Source organism: Anastrepha obliqua, chromosome 1, assembly GCF_027943255.1.
Source record: "Anastrepha obliqua isolate idAnaObli1 chromosome 1, idAnaObli1_1.0, whole genome shotgun sequence".
NCBI classification, from domain to species: domain Eukaryota; kingdom Metazoa; phylum Arthropoda; class Insecta; order Diptera; family Tephritidae; genus Anastrepha; species Anastrepha obliqua.
Window position 1 is genome coordinate 1,409,789 of NC_072892.1, and position 27,017 is coordinate 1,436,805.

General features: G+C 39.2%; 3 protein-coding genes across 3 annotated transcripts; 2 read left to right on the top strand and 1 right to left on the bottom strand.

Moving 5' to 3' along the window:
* The first annotated feature begins 760 nt into the window (after positions 1-760).
* On the top strand, positions 761-7,941 carry LOC129253112 (uncharacterized). Its single transcript, XM_054891367.1, has 3 exons — positions 761-958; positions 6,360-6,394; positions 6,459-7,941. Exons 1-3 carry the CDS (start codon positions 907-909, stop codon positions 7,638-7,640), a joined length of 1,269 nt encoding a protein of 422 aa, XP_054747342.1. The 5' UTR covers positions 761-906; the 3' UTR covers positions 7,641-7,941.
* Positions 7,942-15,391: 7,450 nt separating this feature from the next.
* Positions 15,392-17,703, bottom strand: LOC129235991 (polycystic kidney disease 2-like 1 protein). The gene has a single exon (XM_054870111.1). The coding sequence runs from the start codon at positions 17,593-17,595 to the stop codon at positions 15,454-15,456; it is 2,142 nt and encodes a 713-aa protein (XP_054726086.1). The 5' UTR covers positions 17,596-17,703; the 3' UTR covers positions 15,392-15,453.
* Positions 17,704-20,101: 2,398 nt separating this feature from the next.
* On the top strand, positions 20,102-26,465 carry LOC129252932 (modular serine protease-like). The gene is made up of 7 exons (XM_054891120.1): positions 20,102-20,367; positions 22,170-22,455; positions 22,511-23,049; positions 23,132-23,273; positions 23,381-23,619; positions 25,165-25,300; positions 25,360-26,465. The coding sequence occupies exons 1-7, from the start codon at positions 20,196-20,198 to the stop codon at positions 25,886-25,888; spliced, it is 2,043 nt and encodes a 680-aa protein (XP_054747095.1). The 5' UTR covers positions 20,102-20,195; the 3' UTR covers positions 25,889-26,465.
* The last annotated feature ends 552 nt before the right edge of the window (positions 26,466-27,017 follow it).

Genomic DNA, 27,017 nt, shown 5'->3' on the forward strand with positions numbered 1-27,017 from the left:
CTTTGCCATCATCTAACCAGGCATATATTTGTAAGTATATGTGTGCATACATAAGCCCGGGATGCTGACTTGAGCGTTAAACGCGATTAACTAAATTCAATTAATGGGCCGGGTTGGGCTAGCAAACAAACAATCGGATTATCCATGGTAATAAATCTGCATTGAAATAAAAACGCGAAGCAAACGAGAAAAAAGGCAAATGAGCAAAAATTATGAACAAGTTGTGAGCGACGTCAGCAATCCGGGCGGCTACTTGCTTACGTGGGTGAGTACCTCTTACATGAATATACGAGTATATGAGCATGTGTATGTATGTGTTGGTGCCCATGCGTCAAGAGAATTGATAAAAAATCACATATCGTAAATTCGCCAAAGATGCAACAAAAAACAAATGGTATACGTAAAGCAAAAACATCAACAACAACAACAACAGAGAATAGCTGTCGCTGCAACAAAAGTAATCAATCAGTTGCAGAGCCAACTAACGAATTGTATAACAGCTGAGTATTCTCAATAATTAGAATGAAAATAATTTGCAATAGAATCTGATGATATTTCCATCTCCCATCATTTACTACGTCTCAATGTGGAGATTTCAGAATGCATCGAAATGTGTGCTGGCCCTCTTATTTGTTTGCATTGGAAATTGACGTCGCTGACTGGAATGAGCTGTTGGTTGCATGTTGCAGACGACAGCATGGGTTTGATGATATAAAAAGGCTTACACTTTGGAGAAGTAAGCACACAAACGCAGTGTCAGTCGATCGGCCGCTTTGCTAGAATTTAAACGCTTCCCACTTAACTGAGCAAAAAGTTGCGTATACGCCGTGCTGAGTGCGCTATAGTGTGAAGTACATAGTGTGAAAACGCCAAAGTTTCATCCGCAAAGAAATTGAAATTTGTTGCATGGCTGCACGAAAAAACATAAGTAATATGTTAGAAATATTAAATTATATAGGTGAGTAATAATCAAAAATCCCCTCATAAATAGATATTTTTTTTAGGTTAGAAAAGAAAACTACAGAGCGAAAATATACAAAGAATAAGAGGAATTGCCTGACGAATGAAACTTTTTGAATTTGCGAAAAATGTCGCATAGGGTTGCCAATAGTTTTCTATTTGTTTATCAAATTATTATTTTTATTTGTTCTTTCACTTCTCAGAAAAATTATTTGCATCTCAATATAATTGTCTTAATTCGTAATTTCAAAGTACAGAGTTGCCACCAGTTTGCTTAATTTTTAATTAATAAATTCGCAATCCATTTGTAATGCATTACGATTTTTAACTAAATTGAGTCTTGTATTGATTTATTTATTTATTTCATCAATTAAAGTATAACTTAAATAGATTACTAATATTAAAGCTTAAATATAATATATGGTAAACAATACTGTGAGATACATTAGTCACAATTCAAAAAGTGTATATCCAGATTAAGTCTTGATTTGAAAGTCTCTCGTGAGTTAGAGAATATATCCAAATGTTTGCATAATTGGTTAGACTGTCTTATACAACGTGCAAGCGGTTCATTTCGACTAAAATTGGTCTTGTGATAAGGTAAATGGAACATTTGCTGAGTCTTAGGTTACGAGTGGGACAATTAAAGAGTATTAGCTCCAGCAAGAAGTGACATTTGATATGATTCGTAACTATGTCTCTTATAAACATTACCGATGAAGTTTTTCTCCGCATTTCTAAAGTTGGCAATGCTAACAGAAGACATCTACTTTTATATGCAGGCAAACTGCAAGGCCAACGAAGTGAATGGATAGCAAATCGAGTGAAACGTTTTTGAACCTTCTCAATTCTTAAAGATGAACCTATATAGAATGGATCCCAAATGATGCTGCAATATTCGAGGTTTGATCTCATAAGAGAAAAATACAAATTTTTCAGCGTAGAGATATCCTGGAACTCCCTGGAATTCCTTATTACAAATCCAAGCATAGATCTAGACTTGGCAATTATAAAGTCTATATGTTTGGAAAACGACATTTTCGATGTAAATATGACCCCCAAGTCTTTCTTTTCGTAAATTTTTGTGAGGGTGGTAGTGCCCAACTTGTAATCGAAATCTATCGTAACTTTTCGTCTAATATGATATTCGGCATAACCGCCCCGGTGCTACGACTTACATTGTCCATTTGATCAGTCCAATTTTTGACTACTTTTGCCAATAAATCCGGTCATTAAAGCCATATGGCTTGAATATTACAATAAATCGATTGTTAAGCCATAAACCATCAATTTATAAACACAAATTTAGTCAACATGGCTTGATTGCGCTCACCATTCACCGTAACGGCAGCTCCTTCCTCATTTCGAAAAAAATAATTGGCGACGATGCCGCAAGTGGTCTAGTAAATTTCCACAATTTGGAAGTGTTCTGGCGTTAAAAAATTCGTGGTGACTTTGCGAACCTTACTGAGTAGAAATTTCAACATAGTTTGTCATTCTCCGCTGTCAGACCATAGTCATCGATATCGACAGTTCTCATGCAGCTAAAAACGCCCTTTAATTAACTTAAAAGGAAAATAAAATGCAAAACTTGAAATGTTTAGTTGGCTACGCCAAAAAATATTTGTAAAAGAAAATCTTTTGGTATTGAAAAATTTTTTGGTATAGAAAGAAATATTAAAATATGGGATGAAAGATGGTCTTTTTATTTATTTTATTTTGCATTAAAAAATGCACAATGCATTTAATTTTTTTAACAAAAATTTTATAAAATTTTTGACATACAATTCTAATTTGATTTCTAATTCGGTAGAATTGGCATTTAGTTATTTTATACAGAATTTCATATCTTAATTATATTTAAAATTAAATTCTGAATAAATTTTTATGCTACCTTTTTATTAAAAAATTTTAATTCATATCCCATTTTTTTATTTAAATCTGAGTAGAATCTTAGCACAATGCAATGGTTTTAGAAAAATGCTTTGAAAATTTTATTTTTGAACTTGATCAACTTTGGTTTACAGAATAACTTAATATATACTCTTAAAAAAAATTAGTAAAAATACTAATTTAAACACTTTTTCATTCCATTCAAAAATTTTTTTTCAACATTTTTTTTATTTAATTTAATTTAGAGTTAGTTTTCTTTTTTATATCATTTAATTTAGTTAGTTTCTTAGTTTGTGCAGAAATTTCACTACTCCAGTATTTCCTTTTTAGAAAATCCTGATCGAATGATTCTCGTGAATTTTCTCATAAAAGTTAGGATCAACTTCACAAGCTCCAACAAACTTGGGTCTATAATTCTAATTCCAGAAAATGGTTTAAAAATCTCCAGCTAGCTGAATTTTCGGCTAGTTCATTACCCTATATCTCACATGCTACAGGAACCAGCTGAATTTTCAATCGTCAATAAAGAGACAAATCTACACTGTTCTCTTTTCAATATCATCGTAACATCACAGTTCGGGGAACCATTACTTCCATTACAATTCGCCTCCACGTCACTCGGTCATCAGCTTTTCATTTTCAGTTCCAAAGTCGCCTTCAATGTCATCTCTCCATCGTTATTTCGGCTGGCCTCTTCTTCTGTCGCCTTGTGGATTGGTTTCGAATATCTTTTTCCCGTTATCTTTTAGAAAGAGATCTTTAAGATCATAAAAGCATACTTGCTTCTTGAAAATGAGTGCCGAAATCACCAACCAAAAAACTTATCGCGCACAAAGTCACTGCCAACAAAGCCCGCAACTGAATCTTGCATTATGATTGTTAATAAACTAATGAGCATTAATAACAGCTAAGAGCCACGTAATGAGAGATCTAAGCAGTTTATGTCGATGTTGTCGTGAAGATTGCTAAAGGTGGTAAAGATAAATGCTCCTGTTTATCAATGCACTATTTGAGGTCGTAAATGAGCCCGCTCTTGTTATCTGGGCTACGATCGTGTTTCTGCTGATTAGCCAGTCTTGATTTGATTACTAAAGACGACAAGATAACAGCTACATTATCTGCCTGGGGCGAAGTGCTCATCTTAAAGATGCCTTATGGGTAATAGCAAAAGGAGTAGAAATAGCGGTGGAGGAAAAAGTTAAGAAAATGCTAGTTTTTACTGACAATCTAACGCCCTGTCATCTCTTAGATGAGAACGAATCGAACAATTACATAATAGCTTTGATTCATAATACACTGGATTACATGAGGTGTGAGATAGTTCAGGTTCCAGGACATGTACGCATCAAGATAAATGAAACTGCAGATGAATTAGCGGAATAGGCTTCTGTGTGTTAAACTCACACCAAAGGAAGCTCAGAGATAGATTCCAATGGCATTTGGAGAGATAATTCCTTTCAAATGTTGACCGCAACTGCGTCGTAATTCGGCCATCCGTAAACACCAATTTTGAATGACTCGGTATCTCGTGAATAACTTTAATAATGTTCGTTTTCAGCATTAAGTTGGTTATTGTTAATATGTATGTAAGTCTCAGAAGATTCGTACGCATGCTTTGCAGTTTTATTTTTTCTGTTGTTTTTTTTTTGTTTTTGTTTTGGTTCCTTGCTCATTGCGCATGCCGGTGAAGTCGTTTTGTTTTTGTTTTTGTTTTTGTAATGTCAAGATGAAATTTTTTGTCGTAGCGAACTCAAAGAAGTTACTGCGGAAATCACTGAAACTAAGAACTCTGGGGAAGCTCTATCAGAGCTCTGCACTCTAAGAAATACTCTTTAAGATTATGAATTAGCTGACCTTATGGGTTAAATAACTTTACCATAATTCACCTTTATAAAAACAAAACAAGGATGCCTTACTTTACTACGTTCCGGTAGGTTTCTTCAACATCAAACAGTTTTGTCTTGCGAACACTTGCAAGTTGAGTCAGATAGGAAGGTAGGTGGGTGAAAACACCGCCCTGGAGATAAATGAAGAAAAGACGAAATACATCACTCGATCCTTTCATGATAGTCACATCAGAATCGGAAGCTATATTTCTGAGCTCTTGCAAGAGTTTAAATACTTAGGCGTAGTACTCATCATAAATAAGGATCCGTCCTTATCAGCCCAAAACCGTATTCAGGCAGCTTGGCATACTTTGGTCATATCAAACTTTTAAAGTCTTCATTGATATCAACGGAACTATAATAATACCCCTTTTCACGTACGGCTGTGAAACATGAGCCCTTAAAGTTAATGACGTGAATTTACTAATGCGATTTGAAATGAAAATTCTCAGAAAAATATTCGGCCCTATGCGATTAGAAGTCGGTACATACCGTATAGGGTATAAGCACGAGCTCAGTGTTTTAATCGCGGGACGAAATGTAATGCTGTTTATAAATTCGCAAAGATTACGGTGGCATGGACACGTCTTAAGAATGAGCAGTGAAAGAGTGACCAAAACAGTTTTTGAAGCAAATCCTGAAGGAGCAAGGAGGAGAGGCCGGTCAAGGCGACGAGAAGAATAGAGACGTATTGTACATGAGGCAATAGTCCACCCCGGACTGCAATGCTAATACGATGATGACTGTTGTGGAGTGCACTATATGAAGGGCAATAGAAAAGAAATATATTACTTATAGCATTGAAGCTACCCGTAGGGTAGAGGATTACGTACACACATCACATTTCAATCAGTATTAAATGTATTCCAATTATTAGTCCTAAATGCTTGAAAAATAGCTGGAAAGATTTGAAAACAGTTATCGCAAATTTGAAAATCTTGTTTACTAACTTTGCTCAAATACACTATTCACAAAGAGTATTGGTTTAAGAAATCAGGGTCACCAAGCCAACCAGCATCATCAACAACAGCGCACAGCGGAAGTCAGCCAAGCTCATCATACCGGCAGCAAAAGCCGCTGGCAACATGACCAGTGCGACACGTGTGGCTTATGCACAAAGAAATATAGATATATATGCGCATACTCGTATAAATATATACACATAGCCATTCATAAGGCCGCATATGCGCATGTGTATGTATGCATGCATTCAAGACAAACTTTTGCTTCTTTGCTTTGCGAACTCTTCACAATTCGCAAAAACGTGCTGCCTGTATGTGAGCACATACAGTGTTATACATATCTACACGCTACATATACACATACACAGATGTAATGTACTTCAACGTTGCCACCACTACCACCGCGACCAATGATAAATGTTCGCATTCAAATTGGCTCCAACAGATTGCAATCACGTGCAGCAGCAACCCGCTTGTGAGTCAAAAACGACGATCTTGGCCTTATAAAACTGGGCCAGAGCCACACTCTGTCCGACGCATTTTAATTTGCCGCAGCGGACGTCTTTAATTCATTTTGCATAGAGGCGGTCAAAAACATTTATATTCCCATTTGCTTCCCCCATTTGGTTCTTATATTCCATTTTTCTTCTCATTGCAGGGCTTTCACTGTTGCTGCTCAGCGCGGGCACTAGAGTAAGCGATATTTACGCTTGTTTTCATGCAATAATTTCAGCATATTTCTTCTCCCTTCTTCTAGGCACAGAGCGGTTACAATTATGCGCGCCCGGAGATTTCTAATATTGCAAGCGGTGGCGGGAGCAACTCAAATGCCCTACGTCCATTGGTTCCGCTCGGTAGTAACACTATTACTGCACCTACAAATGCTGCTGTCGGGTATCCGTCCACCGGTGGCAGTGCTTATGGCGGCGCAACATCTGCGGCTGCAGCTCCTTACGCTGTTTTTGGCGCACAACCTACCGCACTCGGTGCTACTGGCCCAACTGCTTACGCCGGCGCAACAGGCGCATCCGCACTGCAAGTGGGTCCTGGTTTCAACACGGCAAAGCGACCCATTTTGTCAACTCAGCAACGTGGTGGTGGTGGCGGCGGCGGCGGCGTATATAGCGGTGGCTTGACTAATATTGCTGGTGCTCAAGCAGCGTATGGCAGCGCAGCACGCAGCGCCGGACTCAACGATGTGGACTATGGCGGTGAAGGCGATTACTCTGCTATACCGGGCGTGCCAGCAGTCGATTATCCGGTTTATGCGCAAGTGCCGCAGACAAATTTCGATTGCACACAGCAACTACCCGGTTATTATTCGGACGTCGAAGCACAGTGCCAGGTCTTTCATATATGCGCTCTCAATCGCACCTACTCGTTTCTCTGTCCAAACGGCACCATCTTCAGTCAAGAAACACTCGTCTGTGTATGGTGGAATCAATTTGAATGTAGCACCGCGCCCTCGCTTTACGCCAACAATGCGTATATCTATGACTATGGCAGCGAGCAGCAACGCGCTGCTGGTACCTACGGTGGTTCAAGCGTCACTGCACAATTAGGCGCGCGTCAATCAGCTAATTATCCAGGTGCTGCTAGCGGCAGTGGCTTACGCGCCACAAGCGCTTCAGTGCCAACAGCAGGAGGCATTTTTGGCACGGGTAACTTGCGGCCCACCGCTTATGGCACCCTGCCTAGCACAGCAACACCGGTGCCATCGACCGCAAGCTATAGTGCAGGTCGGTTCCCTGGCGGCGCTCCAGCTTCAGCTCAATCCTTCAACACTGCAGTAGCGCCAATTGCCGCCACACAAGCTGCTTATGGGCCTACTGGTGTTGGGGTAGCTGGCGCCACTGGTTTGCCTGCCAGTGCGGCTGGTTCTGGCGCGAGTAGTAATCGTGAATATCTGCCGCCACCACAACAACAACGCCGGCCTTAAATTTACAAGGTAAAGTAATAGCAAAACTCGACAAGAATCTGCTCTCTACGTTATAGACCACTGGCACATGTACCCGGTTGTTGTTGTTCCTGCCGCCACACATCCGTACCACCGTTTAGGTTGTACTGCTTAGTTTATTCACTAAGTTGTTAAGATTTTAGTAACATATGTAACCATTTCATCATTTTTAATTCATCAATTATCCTATGATATCCCTTTTCTGAGGCATGCCCACTCGTCTTCAACCTCGAATTAACTCTTCTCCTCTTTAACTTGCGAATCTTTCAAACCAATATTAGTATTATTTTACGCAATTTTTTACAAAAATAAAGTATTCATATAAAAGATATTTTATAACAGCAAATCCTGCATTCTGCTACGAAAACAAATTGGAAGTTGAAAATTACGGCACCAAAGTCGAAAACCAGAAACTAAAAGCCTAGATCGGAAGGCTTATCCCAGTGAAAAGTTTAGGTTAGAATAGATAATTACCTCCGACGGAGAAAAGCTTTCTTTACTGGCAATTGAAAATCCATCCATTGTGTTATCTTCAAACGAAAAAGACATGTTACTAAGAAAATTTCACAGACGGCTAATATCCAAACCGAATAGCTTCTCAGACGTAGTTAAAAGCTGAAGTTGTTTGGACCTTAGATAATCAAATACAAAGTCACTGAAGAGCAGATGTAGACACGACTTCACCCCACCATTCTGGAGACAATGAGGCAAATGGAACCCAAAGTTACCTCATCGTATGGACTTCCATCGGATAGTGACCGGTAAAGACGCGCAACACTGTCGAAAGCTGTAACCCTGTTAGGCTAAGAATCCCTGTCGAATGCCTCCTATGCACTCGTGGCTAGAAGAAGCTCACAACTATAAAATTTTTCATAATGTAATAATGTGATTTATTACTCAATCTCATATAATGGTAAAAATAAAAGAATTAGAATGGAAATCAGGTATACTCCAACTAATTTCCATCAACTATAAGTGAGCCTAGAGCCTGATTGCTAACTCCAACGACGCTGTCGTCTACGTTGACAGATATTTCCGAAAAGACAGGCACTATCAAAGTCCGCCAAGACAGAGTGTAGAGGACTCAGAATAGACCCCAATAAAACTGAACTATTTCTCTTAACAAGGAAGCATAGACCACCTAGAGTCTCCGTGCTTTTTTTTTTTTGCTTAGTCAGGTGTAAATCAAAATGTCATCAAAGATGCCATCACACCAATGGTATGTGGGGCATGCTCGTACTAACACTATAACATTCCTCCTCCTCGGCTGATTTCCACCCCGGGACCGCGTTAGCATATCTTCAAGGTGGAGCCGCGTTTATGTCAATTCACACAACAGGTTCCTGCGTCCAGGTTCCGCTCCTGTGGGCGTATGGAGACTTTACGGCATCGATAGTATTCATTCCTCCCTGCCTTTTCAGGCCATTGTAAAGAAAGTAAAACATCCGAAAATGTGCAATAGCCCGATACTCACAAGCTATTGTCTTGTCTTCTGTTCGGTACTGTTGTGAGTGTTTGGCTCAAGCGTCTGTACCTGTCGTCGGTTTGTCTAAAACAGTTGATCTCCACTGTGCACCTGTTAGCAAAGGTGCAAAAACTTACTGAGAAGCGAATAGACTATATAAACTGTATTATTTATAAGGTTGTTTTTTGTGTTTTTCTTCCTTTTTTCCTCAAAACTGCCGAATTATGTCTTAGCTAGATTGAGTACACTACTTAAATAATCTAGCTGGCCTTACTACCTAATTAATTACATATTTTAATAGTATTACATACTTAATCTATCTTTCCGCTTCTACTGCTACTGTCCTCGACACGACTGTAGCCGCGAACGTTTTTACGGCGTCCCATTTAGTGATGGTCGAGCACATATCCTGGACCAATCTTGTGTGGGATAGCGCGTGTTCGAATGCCTTCGCCAGCATTGCTTGCTCTTCACTGAAACGTTTGCAGTGAAAGACCAAATGTTCTGTGCTCTCGACTGTATTCGAGCAACTCGGGCAAAAAGGGCTGTCGGCCAGCCGGGAACGGTGTAGATATTCAAGGAAGCAGCCATGTTCGGTGAGTATCTGAGTTAGATAGTAGTCAATATCGACATGCTTCCTATTCATCCACCCTTCAAGATTTGGAATGAATTTGTAAGTCCACCGACCTTTGGTTGACTCACCCCATCTCCTTTGCCGTTCGACCATCGATCGCGTTCTCTCTACCGCCTTTTCTGATACCGTCAGTTTCACTCCTTTTGCGCCATATAGGCGATACAACTCCATCGCATGAATATCCACTGGTATCTTTCTAGAAACAACGCATATTGCGTCGTCTGGTACCGTTCTATAAGCGCATGCAGTACGTAGTGCGCTGCGTCTGTGGGTGCGAACTACCTCACGCTCATGGCTATGTTTAGCCTCAGCCCATATCGGGGCTGCATATAATACGATAGAGTCCATCACAGTCGATATGAGTCGTCTCCTCTCTCCTTGCGGGCCAATTTTGTTAGGCAGGATTCTTGTGAGTGCGCCATTGACAGCCGCTGTTTCACAGTTAACTGCTTCCAAATGATGCTTGAAGCTTAGCCTCGTGTCGAGCATGGCTCCGAGATACTTAATCGCCTCGAGTGAGAGTATTTCGTGTCCGCCGACCGTGATCCTCAAAATCCTTTTTTGCTTCAGTGTGCTTATAAGCCCGGCCTCTGTTTTCTGGGCTGCCAGCTCCAAGCCCGCATTACCGAACCATCGCTGTACTATCGGTGCTACATCGTTACATTTTGCTTCCAGCCGCTTGTTTACAGATACCAGCGCAATATCATCAGCATATCCCACGATCTCTACCTTATAGGGAAGTTTTATTTTAAGGACCCCGTCGTACATAACATTCCAAAGTGCTGGCCCCAGGACCGATCCCTGAGGAACCCCACCAGTAACTTCATACTTTTCCGGCCCATTATCAGTGTCGTAGGTTGCTGAAATAGCTTCTGATGATGCGCAATGAATAACATGGCACTTTCAAAAGTTTTAGGGCTAGCAGTATGTTAGACCATTTTGCGGTGACTCCTCAATATTTTATGGAGGTACTTCCCCGCTGATAGCTTCCCGAGCTATGTCTGTGACTATTCTGATAGCATCCACGGTTGACCTTGCGGAAACCAAACTGTTTATCAGAGAGTCCGCTGGAGCTTTCTAAGTTTTCCTGCAGGCGATCACATATGATACGTTCAAAAATGTTCCTTACTGTATCCAACATACAGAGGGATCTGTATGCGGATGGTTGGTCAGATTGCTTGCCTGGTTTAAGCAGCAACACCAATCGTTGCAATTTCCATCGCTTCTCCATGCCCAGAGACTCCCTGCTAATAATTTTCAAGGGAATGGAGATTCCTTAGAAAGAGATGGCCCAGGACTCATATGAGACAGGACACTTACGTGGAAACCTATTATTGAGAATATGGCCCAAGAGGCCAACATTGCATCGTACATATGCAAAAAGGCGGTCGGAATTAAATGGGGATTAACACCTCGTATTACACATTGTCTTTAAGCTTCGATAGTTCGGCCTATTTTACTATATGGGATACTTGTGACTATCAACTCAAAATGCAAGTTAAATGAAATTTCTGAGCAAAGTCCAAAGAACTGCGTCACCGACGCTTTGAAGACTACCCCAGGTAAAGCGCTCGAGGTGCTAGTCAACTTTCTTTCTCTAAATCTGGCAGGAAAACACGTGGCTGCCGCTTCAGACTTAAGAGTATGACGCTATGGACGACCCGACGGCTCTATACCCTATGATCAAAAAGTACCGGGAAGGTGATGCTGACTGTTTTCTGCGATTTTCAAGGCATGGTGCACCATGAGTACTTTCCAGCGCGACAAACAGCCAATAAAGAATATTATTCATCCGTTTTGAAGCGTTTGAGAGAAGCTGTACGTCGCAAACGGCTGAAAATGTGGGCAAACAATTCTTGGATTTTGCATGATTATAACGCGCCAGCGCACCGAGCCCAAATTGTGCTGGATTATTTGACCAAACACCAAGTAAATAACATTGTGTGTTGCTTCAGACGAGTCATATTTTGAAAGAGATAAAATAAATTTTTCCGAAATTTAGCTCAGTTTTGTTTTATTTAAACATTCCCGGTACTTTCTGATCATAGGGTACTACTTATATAATACATACCATGAGTAGTTATAATCAATAAATTGAGTACTCTTTCCATAAACCCACCTTCAACAGACCCTTTAAGATTAACATCCCGTCAAAAAGAGAGCGGCACACTTAAAGACCATGGAAGAAGAGGAGAAATAAATTTTTACACGGACGGATCCAAGCTAGAAAATAAAGCAGGCTATGAAGTGTTTTCAAAAGAATTAGGACTGGAATTATCTGTCCGACTTCCGAATTACTGCAGCGTCTACCTGACAAAGTCTTAGCTATAAAGGAGGTAACTGTGTACCTGAACACACACGCCGTAACAAAAATTACGATAAATATCTTCTCGGATAGCCAGACGACTATCAAATTAATGAAGGCAATTATACTGACATCATAGGTTGCTCAGGAATGCCTGGCAGCTCTAATGATATCAGCACTGACTTCAAGTTCAGTCTTATATGAGTTCCGGGACATAGAGATATAATATTAAAGGAAATTACAAGGCCGACAAGCTAGCCAAAAAGGGTACTAATCTACCTCTGATTGAAAACAGAGGCCATATTGGAATCCCTCTGGTAACTTACAAATGTAGGATAAAAAATAATATTCCCCAAGAAATCAATAGATCATGGAGAGAAGATAATACTTGAGTTACAACCAGGCTAATTTGGCCGCAAATAGTTAAGAACAGGTTAAGAGAATTGCTCAAGCTCTTAATAGAGAACATCCTGAAAGTCGTGCCTTTTTTAAGGAAGCCGGTCATTGGCTGTTAGGCAGGCACTCTTATGGGCTAGGAGTATTTTCTCTGAATACTGCAGAAGTTTTAGAGATGAGGAAGAGGAAGAAACAGTAGAACACTGCCTCTGTAATTGTCTAGACTTAGCTAGGAGTAGAGCAAGGTTATTACGAAAATTGCTTTGACTCTATTACGAGACTGAACTAAAACCTATCACAAGAGCGTGTAAATGGTTCCATGATAAAAAAATACTAGGGTTCTCGAGTTACACAGTGGTACCACAACGGACCAACTAAGTAAGTTGACTATTTTTAAAACCGACTGCCACAATAACCTTCATTGAAGGTTTAAAATATTCAGATCAGAATTTTACAACATATTGGAAAGTCCTATGAGAATCTCAAACATTAGATGTTTTTCTAACCGAAACTGTGGGAGCCAAAGATAAGTCCTACAGATAATAGGAGCATGTTAACTGCGGTTTAAGCATTTTTGATCATTGTGCAGTAACGCTCTTGGTCTTAAACTTAAATGCATAGAATATAAAAAAACTAGCATTTCCCAATGGGCTTCGCACCACCATACATAAAATTTTTTTTTTATATCGCAAGAAATTTTTCATACTAAGTTTTCTTTATAGAACTCGTAAAATGTTTAAACAGTTGAATTAGTTGATTTTTTTCATTCAACGTGCTTTCTAAAGATGTCACAATAGCCTTTTCTGTACTTTTTTAAAATTTGATTGTGGTGGTCACCTATATACAGGTAAGGTGAAAGAGCCGATAAAAACTTGTAATTAAACTTTGATTCTTTAATTTCCATTTCAATTTTTTACGCTAAATAAATTATGCTAAAATAAATAAAGTTAAAAATGTTTTTCCAGTTCCTTGAATGCTCCAGTTTTTTTTATATTTTCGTCCAAAATTAATATTAACATAATACACTTACAACCACAACAGTACAACAGAAACGCTCATAAGCGGCTGTGTATTTGTTATTGTTTTTCCCATACAGGCATTTCGTATGAGAGGAAGCCATTACTCACATAAAATGTCATAACTCAGAAACGGCTGCACCAATTTCAATCAAACTTCACACAAACCACCTCCTCAAAGATAGAAAAGAACTCTAAAATTTGTGTGTCAATCGGTTCGGCGGTTCTTGAGTTATAAGATTACCAAGGAAATGTAACTTATTTTTATATATACAGTAGGTTCTGTTTTTATGCGGCTTTTTTATGCGGTTTTGAAATAGTGCGGTTTTTTTTTAATTACAAAATGCATGTAGACCTATCGGGAATTGTACATATAAACAAGATTCTAAACCAGCTAAGCAAAAACTCATCACAGATTACATCAGAAATGCTAACCCTACAAGTATGGAACCGCCTGCATAACTATCTAGATCAGACGTGTACATTTCCTCAAGTGACGAAAGTGATTTTACGCCAAATCCTAAACGAACGCGCAACATGTGGGTATTGTCTGATTCTATTCCTGACTTAAATTTATTTTTCGATTCTGACGTTTCTTAAATAAAGATATAATTTTCAAAAATACAATAATTTGTTTATGCGATTTTATTTAATTATTTCAGATTCATGCGGTATATGGAACGTATATATAGTTATAATATGGGACTAGTGCCCTTTTTTATGCGATTTTATTACATTATTTCAGATTTATGCGGTTTTAGCACTTTGAAACGTATCTATAATTTTACTATAGAACTAGTAGCTTTTTTTATGCTGTCTTTTTTTTATGCTGTTTCTTGCGGAACGTATCTACCGCATAAAAACGGAACCTACTGTATAGATATATACGTATATTGTCAAAAAACTGAGCACTGGCGCTTTAATTCCTCGAGGGAACCATTTGTGAAAATATACGCATGGAATGAGTTTTTAGTTCATCCCAACTCTTTCCACCAGTAAGTTTGCTAATTCATCGAATCTTCTACTACCAGGGTGTCAATGTTGATGTATTGGGTGGCATATCGGTAGTTCGATAGCAGTTCTTATGCTGTCTGACTCTTGGCACGACCCAAGCTTGGTAACCTCTTCGAACTATAGCCTGGTTTCAATCTTCGAATAAGGTAAAAGAAGGGCGTTAGATTGGTACAGCGAGACCGAGCAAGCTACGAGGCATCAACGAAGGGCCTACAGTTTTAAGTCGACTCGAAACAGCAAATAGCTTTTTATGTGGAGATTTTTCATATCAGAAATACATTCGGAGGTTTGCCAATGCCTGCCGAGGGGCGACCGCTGTTAGAAAAAACTTGATCGGTAATTCTTCTGTTTCATTCATGGAGATTCGAACTTACGCACTTCCGAATGGTAGTCACGCATCAACTTATTCGGCTACGGCAGCCGGGGCATATACTGTACGGATATTATCAGTTTAAGTGATTAAAGAGCCTTCCCATTTTCGGACTACCCGCCTGGATAGACTGAGACTGAGAAAGCAATAAAGGTAAATTTTCAGAGAAGGTTTTATACTAAGATCCTTTAAGAACCGATTTAACAAAGGCCTGCCTTTAAATGCTGAAGCAATTTTTTTATTGCTAGAAGCGTTTTTGAGTCAACTGTCTTGAACTTCCTAAGCTTTCTGCACTTGTAATGTCTACTAAGTTGCTCAGTGTGTGGTCCAAAGAGAGGCGCTATCTGCTACCAAAAGCGAAGAAGAAGCTGAACGAAATTGGGCCGATACGGTAACGACACACCTTTCGACTTTGAAATAATAATGCGGTGCATGAAACTTGGCTTTAAAAGAACTTGAAGTGGCTTAAAAGAACTCCTTTTTTTAGACGACCAAGACAAAAATTAGAGTTATTTGGAATACTTCGGAGGCATAAAAGCCTTCAACATTTATTCATTCATTAATTCGATTATTTATTAAACACATCAAGTTATACTTAGCGGTTATACCGTTGACGCCAACGTTGATGGCGCCGCAGTAGTGCAATCTGGGCATTAAATTTGCGCGCCATTGCGAGCACTTGACTGAGATCGCGCAATTGCGGTCCATATGATGGACCTTCTTCTTCTCGATCTGTCATCTTGCGTTTCCCTGCCTTTTTCTCAGCATCGTCCACAGATTTCTCAATTTGTTCCTTAACGTCGCCCTTCTCCGGATCATAAACACGCTTCCTACAACAAAAACAACATGTACGTTTACACCAACGACCCCAGTCGCCAAATTCGACTTTGAGAAACTCATAAAAGCTCAATTCATTCGCCTCCTCATCATCCAAAGTAATTTTGTTCTCCGAAAAATAGTCGCAGATCAAAGTAATGAACAGATTCAGTAAAACAATGGCAATTACGAACATTAAAAGCGCATACAAAATGAAACCGAGTGTCAAACCACCAAAGGTAAGATCATTCGGACTAATACTTTTGCTAAAGCCAAATGAGTAGCTCATCGAAGTAGTGAAGCTCCCAGTGAGATGTGTGAAGTGTTTGGTGTCATTGCCGTTAATTATATACGAACTGAAACCGAAAGCGATTAACCAAATGATGATGACCGCCAATAGCGTAAGTAATGCATAACGCGCGCGATAGAGTGTGCGTGTAAAGACACGAAATGGTTTGGCGAACTGGAATACCTTCCAAAGGCGTAAAGTGGTCAGAGAAATGAGAAAGCCAATGGCCAGATTGGCTATATGATCCATTTTTGCAGGCACTCGGAAATCCACAAACTCCAACTTCATCGAGTTCTCGAAACGCGTCATCAACGAAGCCACCTTAGCCTCGCGTGCAATAATCAAAATAATTATGAAGACATTCAAGCACACCATCACACAATCCACTACATTCCATGGCGAAGCGGACATCTTTGTCTTATAAAGCAGATTCAAAATCAAATGCTTGGTAAAATATATAAAGGTGAAAAGATACAGCAGGAATATGGTAAGCATAACTCCAGGTATATTGTCCAAATTCATCAGCAACTTAACACTCTCTACGTCAAGAAGTGGGAGTACATCGCCGAATGGTGTAAACTCCATGAAAATCGTGCAGACGCTGAAAATGTTCGAGTCGGCATTATAGAGTGTGAAGTCGACGAAGATGCCAGCAGTTCGCTCGTCTATCCAATTGGATTTCCGTAGATATTGGAGTATTGTTAAACTATTGTTCAAGTCACGTGATAAAAACGTTAAATAACCGTTATTCCCTTCATATATATATAAGTGGCCCTTATGATATCGAGTTGTAAATAAATTCGAATCTAATTCTCCTTGCAACCATGGCCCATATGTGTGTACATACTTGCTGATGTAGTGTAACCTCTCAAAGGGCAACTCCCAGCGTGGCATATAGTTTCTGGTATCGAAACGTGGGGAGGTGAGACCGATGTACTTATCTTCACGTCGCACCTGCCTCAGACGCACTACACTCAGCAGTTTAGCTATATTATAATTTATCCAACCGGGTTCCGAGATCACCTCGTCATTGTAATCTTTTCCCTGATTGAAAGCTTCAATTGTAACGCTTGCTATGTACCTATAGACACCATCCAAATTGGTCACATAGTGAAGGCCAACATCACCCAATCGTGTCTCTGCGAATATCGTTCTCATCGTGCGCGTATTGTAATACACGAGATAATCACGTGAACCAACTACCAAAAGCATTAGGAACAGAAAATATATGCCATACAGCCGTAACTCGTTAATGATCAGTTTGTATTTGAGATTTAGCGACTCGTTGTAATGTGCCGGCGTGGCATACATAGCTGCCTCATGACTGGCCAACTGCAGGCGCACCAAAGCATCCTCATCATAGTTATTTGTGGTGGCAGAGCGTCCCACATCCGGTCCCTCTTGTACTGCTGGCCTCTTGCGCAACGCGGAGTAGCAGGAATAACCCAGGAATTTGCAGAAGTCGCCGATGAGGCATTGAAAGAGTAGCACGACAGCGATAACAAAGAGTAGCCCACGAAATTTCCGTGACTCGTGTGAAAACCCGAAAACAAGAATGATGACAATTAGACAGAGCATAACAATGAAGATGCATACCCCTAAGAGAATGAGCATTTTGCGATTCGGCTCCATGATGCTTGTATTGAAGAAGGATTTATGATATTTTTTTTATTTTTCTATTGCAGAACTATTTTCCTTTTGATTTTACAAAGCGAATTTTTTAATAAACAAAAAACATATGTCAAGACTCAAACGTTACGATATATAATTCATTGATATTGTAATGGAACGAAGTAAAGTACTTCAGCAGGAAGTATGTGAGTATTGAGTTGTATCAGAGAATAAGTTCGTAGTGTTTTTACCGAAGACTTATATTTAAACAAAAAACAATAATTATACCAACAAATTAATCAATTATATATTGTTTACAACCTCTTCCCACCTCTCGACTAAATTGTTGATGCCGCTACGCCAAAAATCGCCTGGTCTGGTGTCAAAGAAGTTGTTGATCCAGTTATTACGGTCCTTTTTACTCTGGTTTTACAGGGAGTGGAAGAACCTCCCATTCGAGCTCTTGGAGTGCGGCTTTGACAACTTGTGCAACATGGGGCCTGGCGTTGTCGCGAAGGGCTAGTTTGACCATGTGGATCAGGTATTTTTAGTCAAATAGCCTCATTCACGCGATGTATCTGAACAATGCAGAGCTCCCCCTTGACTCTGGCATTCTTTTCGAGCATTTCCCAGTGCACCAAGCTTAAAAGGTTTGCGTTGCCTGCCGTGGGGCGCCCACTATTCGAATAAACTTGTTCTATCATTTTGATCATTCACGCACAGAGATTCGAATCTACGTATTCCACGCACCAACTCAGCCGGTAACTAACTAGTACTACTTGCATCTAAATGAGTTTTATGAGGAAAGCAGGAATACATTAGACAACAATTATAGCGGTATAGGTATGCTCCCTGTTTAGTAAATAACTTTCCAAGAAAAATGTTAGTAATCATTTAGTTTGCTAAGAGGAAAAACCATAGAAAGCATGGTGGTGGAGTATAGAAAGCGTATTGTCTTGGCATACAGTGCTAAATTCATGACCAGCACTGTGTATGAGTACATACATACAAATAAATGCTAATATAAACAGTGAAAGAAGTCTCTAAACTATTTATTTAATTTAAGAAGTTGGTCTACTTGAAGAATAACAAAAAACAATATATCGAAAAGCTTGATCAAGTGACTCGAACCGGTTTGCTTATCAAGAAAGATGAAAGAGAACGAAAACGTGCTTCACTCACAACTACAAACACTGACGTGAAACTCTCTTAACTCTGACTTTATTGGTTAAAATCAAACTAATCTCGCCGCTTATCAAGTTGAGTATACACATATAAACAAACAGTTCTGTGCAAAATAATCAAAGCTTACATTTTTTATTTGCAAGTTTAATACCAAACTGCTCGAAAATGAGTGTTATTAAAAAAAATATTAGCGAATATTTCAAAAATTCCAAAGCAGTAAAACGATTATACCCTACTGAATTTTTTATATTGGAGGGAAAGCAAAAATATTGTACCGAAGCGAGATCGGTGGGCTCAAACCCAGCTAGATTCTTAAAACATACATAGCTAGATTCTTTCAAACAGTTTAGGCCGTTAACACCTCGAGCTTTGACGATTGGGGCGCAAAACAGTTTTCAAAGCGTGAATTGTGCCCTAAGACACACATATGGTATACCAAATTAATCATCCAATTTTGTTTTTGAACAACTTTTTTACTAAATATAATAAAAAACAAAATGTTTTCGTGTAGTGGAAATCTTTATTTTGACCGTTACGCGCCCCAGTGCTTTTCTGACTTCACTTGGATCACGAAGCGGTTGGTTTACGAAAAACCTGAGATTGTGTTAATGATATACGAAAAAATCAACCAATGACAACACTTCGTTGCCATCTGAACAACGACTGATTGAACGAGTGTGTGAAATTATCTTGCAAATTTCGGCTGCAATAAGATTGTATTAGTAATATTCGAAAAAAATCAACGCAGACTTCACTCATCTTGTGAAATGGTCGTATAGAATTCGGCTGCAGAATCTCCTTAGAGACGTGGTAGCCATTTTTTTTCACCACAGCTAAACAGCAAACCTGGTAATCTATCACCCCTTTAACAAACCGCTGCCATTCCCCCTCTTACTTCAGCCAATCAGCTGATTCCTTCAAAATCGCTGAGCGCCGGCTAACGGTCTGATGTTGGCCCAACCTCTGCATTCTGTACATCGTGTATTTACACCTATAAAGACTCAATATTCCACAGTGGAAAGAGTTATAGAAAAATTTACTGAAAACAAGCGATCAGCGAAAATCAAATTATATTTTTTTCATGCGTGTAAATGTTTAATTTGTTCCTTCATGATTTTGATTTCATTGAATTAATTTGTTTTGATAAAAAAAATGTTTGTTTTTGTCTTATTATTCATTTTTTTTAGAATATTGTGAGGTTTTATACACGACAGTACTTCTACCGACCCCCCCGAAAAAAAATACTGCTTGCGCCCCTGGCTATGTGTACAAAAGGGCAGTCATATTTTTGAATGCTTCAGAATAAAATTGAGCTGAGCTGTTTCAGTAGCTTTCGCGAAGTCGACGTTGACTAAAGTGAGAAGCGTTTAACGCTTTTCAAAGTATCTCAGCGTAATTTGAAAAAGTCAAATTGACAAAAAATATACATTATACATATGCAAAAAATATATATTATATGCAGTTCTAAGAAACAAAGATTTTTATGTAATAGTGTTATTGCATTTTACTTGATAATTATGCTCTGCTCCATCGGTACACATTTCTCATGCACTACGCTTATTAAAATATATCTGATAGCATTATGGGCGCTGATTGGCGGCTGTTCGGGTGAGTAAGTGCGGTAAAATAATGAAAAACAAATAGCGTTTGTGGGTATTCCCAATTTCCGTATTTTAAAGTACGCGTCTTTTTGTTTTGTTTTATATTATTTTGAATTGCTTGGAATTTGGTGAAGATACTACAACTTTCTGCCTAACTGTTCGTGGATTTTCGAGAAATTAAAAAAAAAAACAATTTTGTGGTTTTGTTTTTTGCAAGCGTCAGTTTATTTTAGCATAGCTATTACCATCGAAGCAATTAATTAGCGTAAATAAATAATTGTAAACAACTCTTAAGTTGTTCGATGGCAAGGAGAGGAGTGGAGGAGTAGAGAAGTAGAAAGAAAGTGAGGGAGCGAAGAGCTGAAATTAATCACTAAAGCATAAAGACACATGTATACTTATATATTTATGTATATACCTATACAAGTACACATCCATATACGATATACAAAATACAAGGATGCCCACGGTGGAGAGAATGCAGAAGGTGTGGCCAACATGAAACCGTTCAACGGCTCTCAACGACTTCGAAAGCACAAGCGGATTTACTGGCGTCGCAGAGGATATGACAACGGTTTGATCAGCAAAAACTGAAATGCTGATGGTGATCGTTCTGTAGACAATCAGTTTTATATTACCGGAACGAACAGAATTTTCAATCGAGGACTGTCATATTGCAGCAGCATTTCCCAAAATAAATATTTGGAGAATATTTTTGCGGTTACAACAAAAACATTGTGTTCACGAAGTACGAAAAAATCAACGCGGACGCTACCCGTTTTATTTCATTGCAAGGTGTACAGACTGGTTCGACCAGCATCAGACGTCGATCTCTAGCATGATGGAGCGCTGATGGTCGATGTTGGTTTTTGAGTTTCACGCTTCCCAGAAAGAATGTCCAACTCAGCTCTTAAATAGCAAAAATTAGGCTCAGCATAACAGTGCGTCCTTCTCTTCCATTCTATTGCGCTCCAACACCCAGTAGAGAGTTGTCCTTCTGTGGGCGCAAAGTTCATAAGTCCAAGTTTTTAACTACCTTACTGTGGCATGAATAGAATAACACAACAACTACCGCCTTTTTAGGTGGCCGACTAGTCTGTCAGTGGTGAGTATAGCAGTTCTTTAGTTGCAGTCTGCTTAGGTATACGTTTCGAATATTTCAATAGTTTGCAAGTCTGTTGAATTGCTGAAGTTGGAGCTTTAAGCAGAATAAAACAGCGCTTCTTCCTCAGTTATTTTAGGTTACCCTTTAAAAGTGATGGTTAAACCGAATAACTTTTTCCCATCCTTCCTGAATATCACGTATGGTCTAAGGAACAACATAGTCTGAACTATTCTTCAATCTAGTGTAATTTGCATTACTTTACTTCTTCTACTTGATTGGCGCGGTAACCGCTTACGTGATTTTGGCCGAGTTTAACAAAGCGCGTAAGTTGGACACACCTAGTGAATCCAAATCCTTCCCCACCTGATCTTTCCAATGTAAAGGAAGACTTTCTCATCCTCTGCTACCACCAGTTGGTACCGTATCGAATACTTTCAGAGCTGAAGCGTTTGCTTCCATTTGGACGATATGACCTAGCCAACGTAGCCAAACTTTCCGCTAACTAAGTACCACAGCTAAGTCTATAAAGCACAGATTCAGAATCATGCTTAGTGCACGAATTACATAGTTAGCTTGATGGTCTATGTATACTTACTTCTTGAATTACAACTGTCTACGGCGATTGACTTTTACTACCTAAATTTAGAATTATTGCTCGAGCGCAGTAGTTGATTTGTAAACAAGTTGTCGTCTCGTATTTGTAGCGCAATCAGAATGCAACTGGAAATGTGATGATGGCGAGTCCATAGATTGTGAATATTTTTGTGACGGCTTGAAGAATTGTCGCGATGGCTCGGATGAAAGTACAGAAAATTGCTTCGTAAATTCGACGTGTCCGTCATATGCATTTCGCTGTGCCTATGGTGCCTGCATCATGGGCGAAAATCGCTGCAATGGCAAGCAGGACTGTGCGGACAACTCGGACGAATTGCCATTTCTGTGTGAGAAGACGAGGCAAGAAGTGGAGGTGGAATTGCGTGGTAAATGTGGGTAAGTTGAACAAATCATTAAAGGCAATTCGTGCGTACAATTGTTCACTCCAAAGTGATGCGGAGATGCAATGCAGCAGCGGGGAATGTATAGATAGCGATAAAGTTTGTGATGGCATACGCGATTGTAGGCTAGGCGACGACGAAACATTGGAGAAGTGTGCACCATTTTCGTGTCCCACGTTCGCACATAAATGCGCCTATGGCGCTTGTATTGAAGGCAAGGCTGCCTGTAATGGAACCGTAGAATGTCATGACGGCTCTGATGAAGCGTATGCGCTGTGTGGGATGAAGCGGAAAGATAAACCCAAAACAGACATTGTTTACTTTCCAACGGATAGAACTATGGTTAGTGCAACGTTAAAACCACCACCAACAACAACTCTGGCAGTAAATGAGAGGTGTAAAATACCGGAAAATCTTGCGAATGTAATTATAAGAGATGAGTTGCGTGGCACAAATTTACAAGTGGGTTCTAAGGTGCCAACAAACACAGTTGTTAGTTTTGCCTGTCATCCAGGTTTCAACTTGGTGGGTGATATTAGAACGTTTTGCCGAAACAGAGGTTGGCAGAATAACTTGCCCACATGTATCAGTAAGTCATTGCCTAATAATGGAAGAGAGTTAGAATAAAAGTTAACTTTTCATTTTTTTCTTAACATTTTTTGTTTTTCTAGAGTACTGCAATGCAACTATGCTGCAAGAAGGCTTTTCTACGAAGGCCACCTGTTATTTTGAAAATGTACTCGTACCATGCAGAAATATTCGGCCGGGCACAAGCGCAGTAATCAGCTGCGAGACAGATTATCAACGCAAGAAGTAGGCAAACACTCAAAAAAAAGGAGTAGTAAAAAATTCATTCTGCATTCACTGACTCCTCCTACTTACATCTTTATTTAAATTACAGTTTTCATCTTTTATTTCAGTGTATGGGAAGAAACAACCCTAACCTGTACAAATGAGTACAAGTGGAATAATCCGAAGACGCCCTGCGAAATACGGTGCGGCTATATACAACAGCCGTCGACAGCTTTCGCCAGTAATGGCAGAATGGTTAATGTTACACAAGCCCCTTGGCATGTGGGTGTCTACAGTAAATTGAATCAAAGGGATTTTAAGCGCACATGTGGCGGGTCCATAGTTTCGACGCGCATTGTTGTATCAGGTAATACGAATATTTATGTATTTAGATGCCTAGCTTGGTTGAATTTCTACTTTCCGTCCTTCTCATTTTGTTGTTGTTATTGCGACAACCGTACTTGTGATTCTCCTCTTCATTGTTGCTGTAAGCGAATTTGGTTGAGAATTTTCTTTTTCTCCGCTTATCTTTTCCAACGCGTAGAGTGGTCTTCACGTTTCCTTCCCAACTATGGGGCAGCTAGTGCTACTGCTTAGTGAAGTCTGTTACTAAATACTATAATAGTTGTCATCAAAGCCGACTTTAAAATCAATAGATTTACCAGTTCTATAAGTTTATCTTCATTGATAACGTCAAATCAGTATAGTGGTTGCAGTTGTTGTTATTGTTGTTATAAGCCCACTAGGCACTGTCAGTGCGGTGAAGTCATCGTATAACTCATCTAATGGTAGTTCCAGGAAACAGATTGGGTCCAGAGAGAAAAGAGTATTAGGTGTATGGGTTTATGAGGGCATAGGAATTAGGTGATTAGTATCGTGCGAGGTACCTTCACATGCCCGACAAATTTGGAGTACGCCGTGGTCGATTCTGAATAAGTGGGAGTTTAACCTGATCCAATATCTAGACTTTAATTGAGCCAAAGTTTCCGGTACCTGATCGAGGAGGTTACTGCATAAAGTTTTATTTAATGATTTTATAGATATAAAGAGTGATAAGATTGGATGTACTTTTTCCAATAGAGTTTTTTTTTTTGACAGATCTCGAATGAAAGACTTTTATCTTAACAACGTTTACAAATCATCCAATTGTATTACGAAAATCGACGCTCTGTGAAAAGTATTCATCGCGTACTCACGCCAACTTAAGATGTTCAGCGATGAGGCCTATTTTTGGTTGATGTCTACGTGAATAGGTAAAATTGTCGTAGCAGCCATTACATCCATATTTCGGCCCATCGGCCATATTTCTTCAAAGAAGAGGCTGGCGCCAATATAACAATGAATGGCGAACGCTATTGCGCCACGATAAACGACATTTTTATGCCGGAAATTAAAGCCCGTGATCTCCACATTTGGTTCAACTAAAGAAGGTGCTACTTGCCATACAGCCGGTGAAACAATAGATTGGCGGTGTCGTCGTTTTGGTGAGCAATTTATACCTCGTCTCGGATCAAACCTTTGAACTTTTATTTGTGGGGGTATTCAAGGTTTAAATGCTTTGTAGATAAACCTGCTTTCATTGACGCATTGGAAGCCAACATTACTAAAGTTATTCATGAAGTACCGACCGAGGTCCTCCAGCGAGTCATTCAAAATTAATGTTTATGGATGGCCGAATTAATTCGCAGTTGCAGTCAACATCTGAAAGGGATTATCTTTGAAAAGTAAATGGGTTGAATTTTTCTACACAAAAATAATAAACATTGCCGAATCCATTCGAGTTTCGTTCTTTTGTTTCAATTTAAAATCCGATGCCTCTAAATTGATCATCCTTACTTACGTACATGTTGTAGTTGTAATTCCTTGCTATTTATATTACTTTTTTTTCTAACAAACTTTTTTTGCCATACAGCTGCTCATTGCGTCTGGGACGAAGCTAACTCAGCGGCATATCCAGCGGGACTATTCAAAGTTGCAGCTGCACAGTTGGCGTCCCGCTATATCACTACTGAAGGCTTTGATGTTTCATATATATATGTGCCATCTTCGTAAGTCCTACTATAGATTAATGACAAGAATATGTAATGAAAATTTTTACTTGGTTCAGGTATACTGGTGCTGATGGCAATTACCAAGATGATCTGGCTATCCTCAAAGTGGTGAACATTTTCAAATTTACTGAAACGGTTAAGCCCATTTGTTTTGAGCCCAAGAACAGGGCCGCTGCAGTCGTGGAAAACGATGAACTTGGTTTCATTGTCGGTTGGGGTCCTACGACGAGCAGCAACAATGTCGATGTATTTCAAAAAATAGATGTAAGTTCGATCTCCTACCAAAGTTGCCTGGATCGTTTGACAATCAACGATACACCTTACGATTTGCCGACTGATAAGTTTTGTGTGAGGCGCGTAGCGAGAACAGGAGATATTTGTCGCGGTGATAGCGGTGGTGGTTTTGTGAAAAATATTAGAGGGCGATATTATTTAGTAGGCGTGGTAAGTCACGCGCCGTTAAGACATATCGATTGTGGCAGGGATGGCCTTGTGGCATTAACAAATGTGCAATTTTATACTAAAATAAGTAAATACATAGATGGGGACAAAGATCGAGTGGTACAGCAAAATGTGGCAATGTGATGGCATAAAAATGCATACATACATACATATGTATGTATGGATAAGTAAGGTTAAGAAAAAAGTGACTGCTATAATATAAGCTTTTTTGTACTCAGCCAGTAATTAAGCGTAATATGAACAATTGAATTTAATTAGTTACAGTGGCACAAATACATACATACATGCCTAAGTAAGCAAATTGTTGTTTATATTGCAATTGAGTAAATTTATAGTATCTCTTATGTAGTGATAGTAGAGTGTTGTTGTTTTTGTTCAGCCAAACATTTAGCAGGGACACTCTTCTGATTGCTGGTGTGTGTCTTGATCAATTTTCTTAAATGGGCGAAATACACGTCCTTAGCCCGTTATGTGAGTTACGCTTCAGGGAGCTCTTTAATACAAATTCTGGTAAACACACACACATATCGCGAGCGCCTCAAATGTTGGATAGTGAATTTCGTAATTCGAATGGTAATAGGGAAGTAAATTGCCAAGAGGAAAGCGAATTACATACGTACCGTGGGAACAAAGCATAAGTAATTCAGTCTCAATTACCTTGTGAAAACACAGCTGAAAGTGTCGTACGGGAACACACCCATGATGCAAAGAATAATGACCCGATTTACACGAGGAGACATCTGGAAGGGAAACATTTTGTTCGGGGGCGAAGGACGGTCGGGGAAGAGAGAAGGGATTTTGTCTCCCGTACTCGGCGACACGCTTTGCTCTTCTTATTCGTATTTCCAATCTTTCCAATTTTTGACAGTTGCTTCATTCGTTTTCTTCTTTTTTGGGAGAAGGTTCTGAGTTATGTGTTGGTTTTCAACCAAACGGAAGATAACAAAGATGACAAACATCCGAACACTGCTTGGGAAATGCACGATTATTTTTGCTAGTAAAGTAGGTATAATTTAAAATATATTATGGGGCATGTTTATGTTGAATTCTAATTTTCCTCGCATTTCTAGTTACTCAAGTTAATTTTAAGTAAATTATTTACATACATATGAAGTATTTTTAATTTAATTTTTTTTATCCAAGTATAAGAATTTATAAATATATTTCAATAAAAAAAAACAACAAACTATTTATTATTTAACCAGTTTGCATTTTTCATTCATATATTTAAGAAACTGTTGTCGAACGCTCT

Excerpts from the sequence above, each read along its gene's own strand:
- LOC129252932 (XM_054891120.1), top strand. The coding sequence starts at position 20,196 with ATGCAAAAAATATATATTATATGCAGTTCTAAGAAACAAAGATTTTTA. Across the intron at positions 20,368-22,169 it reads GCTGATTGGCGGCTGTTCGG|CGCAATCAGAATGCAACTGG; the intron begins GTGAGTAAGTGC and ends TCGTATTTGTAG. Across the intron at positions 23,050-23,131 it reads TAACTTGCCCACATGTATCA|AGTACTGCAATGCAACTATG; the intron begins GTAAGTCATTGC and ends TTGTTTTTCTAG.
- LOC129253112 (XM_054891367.1), top strand. The coding sequence starts at position 907 with ATGGCTGCACGAAAAAACATAAGTAATATGTTAGAAATATTAAATTAT. Across the intron at positions 959-6,359 it reads AGAAATATTAAATTATATAG|GGCTTTCACTGTTGCTGCTC; the intron begins GTGAGTAATAAT and ends TTCTCATTGCAG. Across the intron at positions 6,395-6,458 it reads TGCTCAGCGCGGGCACTAGA|GCACAGAGCGGTTACAATTA; the intron begins GTAAGCGATATT and ends CCCTTCTTCTAG.
- LOC129235991 (XM_054870111.1), bottom strand. The coding sequence starts at position 17,595 with ATGGAGCCGAATCGCAAAATGCTCATTCTCTTAGGGGTATGCATCTTC.